The following is a 7,500-nucleotide window of genomic DNA, read 5'->3' on the forward strand; positions in this document are numbered from 1 at the left end:
GTTATATCCTGTATGTTCTGAATTAAAATCCTGCCTTACTCAAACTTTGTCTTTTTATTTACCGAGGTTTATTAAATAAAATATCACCGAGAGATTCCAGTGGAAAGAGAAATATCCATGGTGAAACAGTGCATGAAATAAAAATACTTCATGGTATTTATCCCGCCCAGTTTGTTAGAAACCTATATACCAGGGTTTCTCGATCTTTTTTTTTATCTATAGACCCCTTTGATTACTATTTTATTCTCGTGGACCCTTCGATGTTTAAAGACTAGTTTTATAGTTATTTTTTTCAGAATTCCTATTTTGTTTTTCACCGCGAAAGAGTTCCAGCTTTTTATTGAAATACATACATATAAAGACAATTTTTTTCAGGGAATCTTAAAATAGGTACTACTAAAGCAGCACGGTCCCGTCCGCGCTAGCTAGTCGTGAGTGGTCGATCCTAACCCTAACCTTATCCCTAACCCTAACCCTAACCCGCGTGTGCAAATGAATGTGTTTAGGGTTATTATTATTTTGTTGCGTGGAGGTATGAAACACACACACACTTAACTAGTAATACATACATAGACTTATAGACAGACAGATAGATATGTGTGTGTGCGTGTGTTCACATACAATATACACGATGCGCACATACATGCGTGCCTACACATGTACACACGCGCGCACATGTACACACATGCTCACACATATACACACGCGCGCACATGCACGCGAATGCTCACACATACACACGCGCGCAAATGCTCACGCATTTACACACGCGCGCACATGTACACCATACACCACGCACACTCACGTACACATGCACTTGCACACATACATACACACATAAACTACAGTTTCAATCTTTTATATTTATAAATAAATAATGCTTATAATTAATACCACCGCCCACTTATATTTGCCCATCCCACATACGTCCGCGTTAATCAATACACCCATGTAACACATAACTTAATATTTATTATACCTTACTGTTTAAAACCTTCTCGCATGCCATCAATTTTCAACGGTTTATCTTCCCGTCAGCACTTCTTTACAGTCGACAGACACATAACACAGGTCACTCCGTGAGGTAAGACACCTCTTACAGCCTTTTCTCTTAGCGCGCGCGCGCACACACACACACACACACATACATACACGTATGTAGTTTGACAAACACGCATATATATATATATATATATATATATATATATATATGGGGGGGGGGGTTGATGCAAACAGGAAAAATAGAATTCAAAATATGAGTATATATTAGTCGAACAAATCGACCCCAGGACTTATTCTTTGGAAGCCTAGTACTTATTCTATCGGGCAATTTTGCCGAACCGCTAGTTACGGGGACGTAAACACACCAGCATCGGTTGTCAAGCGATGTTGGGGGGGGGGCAAACAGACACACATATATCCGATGGTTTCCGTCTACCAAACCCACTCACAAGGCTTTGGTCGGCCCGAGCCTATAGTAGAAGACACTTGCCCAAGATGCCACGCAGTGGGACTGAACCCAGAACCATGGTAAACGAGCTACTTACCACACAGCCACCCCTGCGCCATATATATATATATATATATATATATATATATATCTCAGTGACATTTCTGACATTCGGGTGGGACAACTTTATAGGATTTGATCTTTGTGTCTGCTGCTATAATAATGTCTTCATAATTATGTACACGTTCTCTCTTTATGTTTACACACGAACACGAACAATTAGGCGATGTTTTGCCTTTAGTATCACTCTACCAAACATACACTATCCGAAGCAACCCACACACGTTTGTTTATACACACATGGTCTAAAGCAATTCTCTTCCAATGTTTATATCGTTCCTCCTGTATTCTGTGTGGATGTAGTTTGCTTTGTTTTTGAAACTGAGCAATCACGATCTAACAGAATTATTATGGTCAAAGCAGTTCTGGTGTTCAACCATAACGATCTCTTATAATTTTGAGGCATAGTCTACCTCGGGCTATATTACCTTTTAGCTCTATTTTGTTCAATGTGTATCACTTTTCTTTAAAAAAAAAAAAGACATTACGATGTGATGTGCGAGTCGAGATCTTGGCTGCTATTTCTAGCATATCGATCGACTTCACAGAGGCCGCCGATATTGTTTAGGAATCATAGATCTCCTGGATCAGTGATGATTCTGCAGACCTATGATTAAAGGTATTCCAACCATGACATTTCCACTTGTTTTTCGAACATAGCATATCTAGGACTATATTATCCCAATGTGTTCTCTTTTTTTTTTTTTTTCAAGTCAATCGGTTTTTATTTAGGGCGGATTTGGCTGCTATTTCTCTAATATCATCATCGTCGTCGTTTAACGTCCGCTTTCCATGCTGGCATGGGTTGGACGGTTTGACTGAGGGCTGACGAGCCAGAAGGCAGCACCAGGCTCCAATCTGATCTGGCAACGTTTCTACAACTGGATGCCTTTCCTAATGCCAACCACACCAAGAGTGTAGTGGGTGCTTTTTACGTACCACCGGCACGGGGGCCGGTCAAGCGATACTGGCATCGGCCACGCTTGGATGGTGCTTATTAAATATTATTAGAAATTGTGTCAAAAAAAAAAGTTGTTAAAATATTTTGTGTATTGTGGACGTATAACCTATTTATTGTTCATAAATTTTAACAACAAAATCTTACATGGCCCCCTCCAAAGGTCATAGACCCTCGTTGAGGACCACTGACCTAAACTCTTGTTGCTTCACTGTTAACGAGGTTTGTTGTTGTTGTTATTGTTGTGCAGCTCTAATTCAGTCTGAAATATACATTGAAATCACAATCTCTGTGTGTTTATTGTTATCTTAAACCATGCCAAAGCAGACATGGAGCCTGGTGCAGCTCTTTAGCTGGGCCAGCTCTTGTCAAACTGTCCAACCCAAGCTAGCATTGAAAACGGACGTTAAATGATGATGATGATGATGATGGTGGTGGTGGTGGTGGTGGTGGTGGTGGTGGTATAAATATCTTTTCCTTCCTTGTTTTTATCGTTTTCTCTCTGTCTTACTGCCACACATTTTCATTTGACACACCCATATATATTATATATCACATACACACAGAGATTTATTTGATACTCCCCCCCCCACATGCACACACAAAGATTGCAGTTGTATGAAACTTGAGCCACTAGATAAACATTCAGCTTCAATAAATCATATATATATATATATATATATATATATGATTGCCTCATTTTGTCAGATGATAGCCAGCTCACATTCAGCTTGGTTGTTCCGATTTACTTATATCCTTGCACGTGCACTGATATAAATATACACATCCATTTTGCATGAGGAGATACAAAATGGATGAAGAAATGAAATGATGAGACATCTGTACATCATTGGATTGAATCCTTTACCATATTCAGATTAATCTGACAAATGCAATGCTTATTTATTCACATTGTTTTGAATTAATCGTGCTTTATCTCATCACTTTGAGACTTCAGTGATGTGATTGTTTAGTTTTAGAATGACATTGGAGGGTAAGTGTGAGAGGCCTGATCTGGCCAGTTTGAACATAAAACAGGCAGAATATTTTGGCTGGTTTAAATGATAAAGGGTTAACTGACAAAAGCTTGTACAGTGCTTTTGCCATACTCTTGGTCACCATAGAAGGTTCCAGTAACAAGCATTGCAAAGATGACTGCTAGCTATTTTGACAAGTTTTATGCCAGAGGATCTTTCTTCTACAAGAGCTGGCGTCCTCGTGGCTTTGTCAAAAATAACGCAAGTCTCCTCTACCCCTGGGATGTCCATTTAACCCATAGATGCGATTCTGATAGGTGCTACCTTTTTGGATCAGAAAGGACCTGGGAGTAATGGTAAATTGAGTGGTGATTTCATGCTCCCCCACAACTCCAGAAGTCCCAAACTGGAGCCTCACCATACAATCGAAGCCATGAAATTGTGCTGCTGTTTAAGCGAAGTTCCAAAACAATTCTTTTAATTAATACTTTTAATTAATGTTTTTAAAAACAATGAGTCTGTATGTGGGTGTTCATTTTGCATGCACCTCTGCAGACATACATTTAAACATAATGCACATTCAGGCACACATATATACACAGAATTATATATACATGTATACATATGCTTTGGTGGAAGATTTTAATTCAAAACTTATGACGACGAAAGCAAGACATTTGTACTCAGAGCCAGAACTGGTTTCAGCTGGTTTGGTAACAAAAGGGTTAAATATTTGTCTTTCACCAGATGGCACATCTGTTTTTGTTGATTTTACCATCACGGAACAGTACATTATATACACATACATGCACAGCAGGTTTCTTTCAGTTTTTGTCTACGAAATCTACTCCCAAGGCTTTACTTGACTTGAGGCTGTAGTAGAAGACACTTGCCCAAGGTGCCATGCAGTGGGAGAAGCCAATTTCTTAACCACATGGCCGTGCCTGCACATGTGTCCATTTAATCTGTTTCCATTGCTCTCTTAATATTCAGTAATATAGATCTTATTCCTTTGTAACTGTTTTTTCATTTCATTCATCATTAAGACCAATTAGTAGATAATTACATTCACTCTACATATTGAAAAATCCTTTTTTTTACTGTTTTTTTTTCCTGGAACAATAAAGTATCTTTCATTAATTCATTTCTGAGAAAAGCTTTTACTTTTCCTCATTCTTTGAGGGTTTGGTTCATGTTGTTGTTGTTGTTGTTGTCAGTGTACTTATACCATCACTGCCATCATCACCATCATCATCGTCACAATGGCCATTGTCATTATCATTTTTATCGTTATCCCCATCATCACCATCATTTTCCGCCATCATCATCATCATCATGTACATATACTGCAGTATTTATTCTTCCATTGCTATTGATAGTCCTCGTATATCTTAATCACCTCATTTCATAATTAGGTCTATAGAAAAGTTATTTTCTCTTGTTTCACTAATCTGGTTGGTACATTTTTTCTCATTGTTCTCTTCACTTATATGTATACACACACACATATACACACACATACACATGCATGTATAATATGAATGTGTGTGTGTGTGTGTATACATATACATACACTCACACACACACACACTTTTCTGTGATTGAAGTGATTTTTGTTTTGTTCTAAAATGAATGAAGAATATCTTTTGTAAGCCAAGATTCTTTTGACGTAGGATTAGTGGAGCTGGTGCTGGGGGGTGGGTATGGCTGGAGTGTACAGAGAGTGAACATAATGTTTTGCTACAGTAGCTTATTTAAACATGCCCGCAAAGGAAATATTAAAGCAATGCTGTTGCTATTTAATTCCTTCAAGACTTAGCAACCATATGGCCATGGTACCACGGTTAGTTCTGTCTGCAGACAAGGTTTTGAATTCACCCTGACACAGTCTCCAAGTTGTCTTTCAGCTCCTCCCAGAACAACACACATCTTGTTGAAGAATCTCCGGTAGTCTTTTCAACATATTCATATCTCTAAACACACATATCTCTAATCCCTGTCGGCATCGATAAAATAGACATAAAAATGGTGAAGGCAATGATGGGTGGGGTGGTGGGGGTGGTGGGGAGTAATGGTGGCTGCAATGATGATTCTTAGTCATGATGGTGGTGACAGTGGTGGTGGTGGTGGTCGTAGTTGTGACCGTGGTAAAAATGATGATGGTAATGGTGATGGTGTTTGTGATGTTGATGCTGCTGCTGATGACGACAACGTGTTAACATTTACTTTTCTTGTAACAACAGTTAATATTTTCTTTCTTCTTGGCAGCATCCCTCTCCAGTACTGCACTGAAGATGAGCAACATAAAGACAATTGTTATTAGTGGTCCTTCTGGGGCTGGCAAGAGCACCTTGCTTCATTTACTCATGAAAGATTATCCGACAAACTTTGCATTCAGTGTTTCTCGTGAGTATAACACTTTATTATTATTATTATTAATATTCTGTTGCAAACTTCTCCTCTTTTGGGTTCCAGGTCATCCCTGATCCAGCAGCCCTATAATTGAAGGTCTATCATCCTGTATTTTTCTTTTCAGACACTTTGGGCAGGTGCTATCTACGGCAACCCAGGGCTGACCAAAGCCTTGTGAGTGGATTTGGTAGTTGGAGACTGAAAGAAGCACATTGTATTTATACATGTGTGTGTGTGTCTGTGTGTGTGTGTATTCTTGTCTTAACACCATGTGATGGTTGTAAACAAGCATTGTAGAGTCATAGTGATGTTGTTTGTTTTCAGTCTTCCATGTAAAACATGTCTGGCTATGGCAAAATATTACATTGTGACACTTGCCCAAGGTACCTTACAATGGAACTGAACCTGAAACCATGTGGTCAGAAAGCAAACCTTTTTAACCACACAGTCATTCCTGCTCCACGAATCGGTCTAAATACCCACCCATGGCCTACACCACCTACCTACTTTATTTACTTGTGTATAAGTCACGCCCCTAATTCAATGCTAAATCTTGCTACAAAGCTTTAAATCCCTTCATAGTTTTAGTTCTATATATAGTTGCATATACATTTATATATATAGTTATATATTTAGTTATATATAAGTTGCACCTCTGTTTTCTTTTTGTTGTTCATTTTAAAATCAGGTATAAAATAGTTTGATTAGTCTATGAGTAATTCTAGTACATCTAAACACACATCATTCTCTGTGAACCCTCGTGTCGCAATCATACTGTGCCAAAAAGAAACGAGTTCCTATATCTACATAATCTGCTTAATCCAGCCAGATTAGTTGTGTGTTCAGTGTTCACACTAAAGCATCCACTTTTTGTTATTGATAATTATGGCAATCAATGGCCTTCATTGATCTCCTCCTCCCCTTTTCCCCCTTACCTTCACCACTCTCTCTCTCTCTCTTATACGTTTCTCCTCCCCTCCCTCTCTTCCACTGCCTCCTCCTTTCTCTAACTTATCCATCTCAAGGCTGACTGCACTAGCTGGAGCACACTACTTCGCAATACTATAAAAATGTTAGTAAAGCCACTTGTGAGAAACAACCTCTTCATAGTCACTATGCAACTCAGTTGCAAGGTTACTCATTTTTGCCAGCTGAGTGGACTGGAGCAACGTGAAATGAAGTGTTTTCCTGGTTCAGGAATCTTATGATCATGAGTCTAACACACTACCCACCAAGCCATGCACTTCTAGTTGCAACAGTGTAAACCTGGTTAAGTACACCCAAGAACCAGGATGTGGTCTGATACCAAGTGATGATAGACTAACTGTCCACCCCAACCTCAATCCCTTGTAGACAAAAATTAGCAAAAACAAAACTGAACAAACTGTGACAGTTATTTTAGTCAAGTTACTTGAGATAAATAAACAAATCAAGATATGTTCCTTACCTCTGTAAAATCTTTTGGTTTTCTTCCTCTTGCAGATACCACAAGGAAACCACGGCCTGGCGAAGTTGATGGCAAAGGTAAGACAAATGTTTTCAGTATGGACACAGAGTACTTTCTGGCCAAACTGTTGTCTTCA

The 7,500-nt window shown here is 38.9% G+C and overlaps 2 protein-coding genes across 8 annotated transcripts in view; one reads left to right on the forward strand and one right to left on the reverse strand.

Moving 5' to 3' along the window:
- Positions 1 to 7,500, reverse strand: part of LOC128250475 (uncharacterized) — a 17,596-nt gene that overhangs the window by 9,938 nt on the left and 158 nt on the right. Inside the window, exon 1 of the mRNA XM_052975601.2 lies at positions 7,365 to 7,500. This exon is cut by the window's right edge and continues 158 nt beyond it. Coding sequence (XP_052831561.1) covers positions 7,365 to 7,500 — 136 coding nt within the window. The remainder of the gene's footprint in view (positions 1 to 7,364) is intronic.
- Positions 1 to 7,500, forward strand: part of LOC106877796 (guanylate kinase) — a 26,533-nt gene that overhangs the window by 9,673 nt on the left and 9,360 nt on the right. For 4 of the 7 annotated variants that reach the window (XM_014926808.3, XM_014926811.3, XM_014926807.3 and 1 more), the window contains exons 2-3: positions 5,774 to 5,911; positions 7,400 to 7,441. In XM_014926808.3, coding sequence (XP_014782294.1) covers positions 5,800 to 5,911; positions 7,400 to 7,441 — 154 coding nt within the window. In that variant the 5' untranslated portion in view covers positions 5,774 to 5,799. Of the gene's footprint in view, positions 1 to 933; positions 1,085 to 5,257; positions 5,453 to 5,773; positions 5,912 to 7,399; positions 7,442 to 7,500 lie in introns of those variants that run through there. The other 3 variants (XM_089339176.1, XM_014926809.3, XM_052975600.2) reach the window with 3 other exon arrangements.

The sequence above is a fragment of the Octopus bimaculoides genome, chromosome 21, assembly GCF_046866305.1.
Source record: "Octopus bimaculoides isolate indiv1 chromosome 21, ASM4686630v1, whole genome shotgun sequence".
Classification (NCBI taxonomy): Eukaryota; Metazoa; Mollusca; class Cephalopoda; order Octopoda; family Octopodidae; genus Octopus; species Octopus bimaculoides.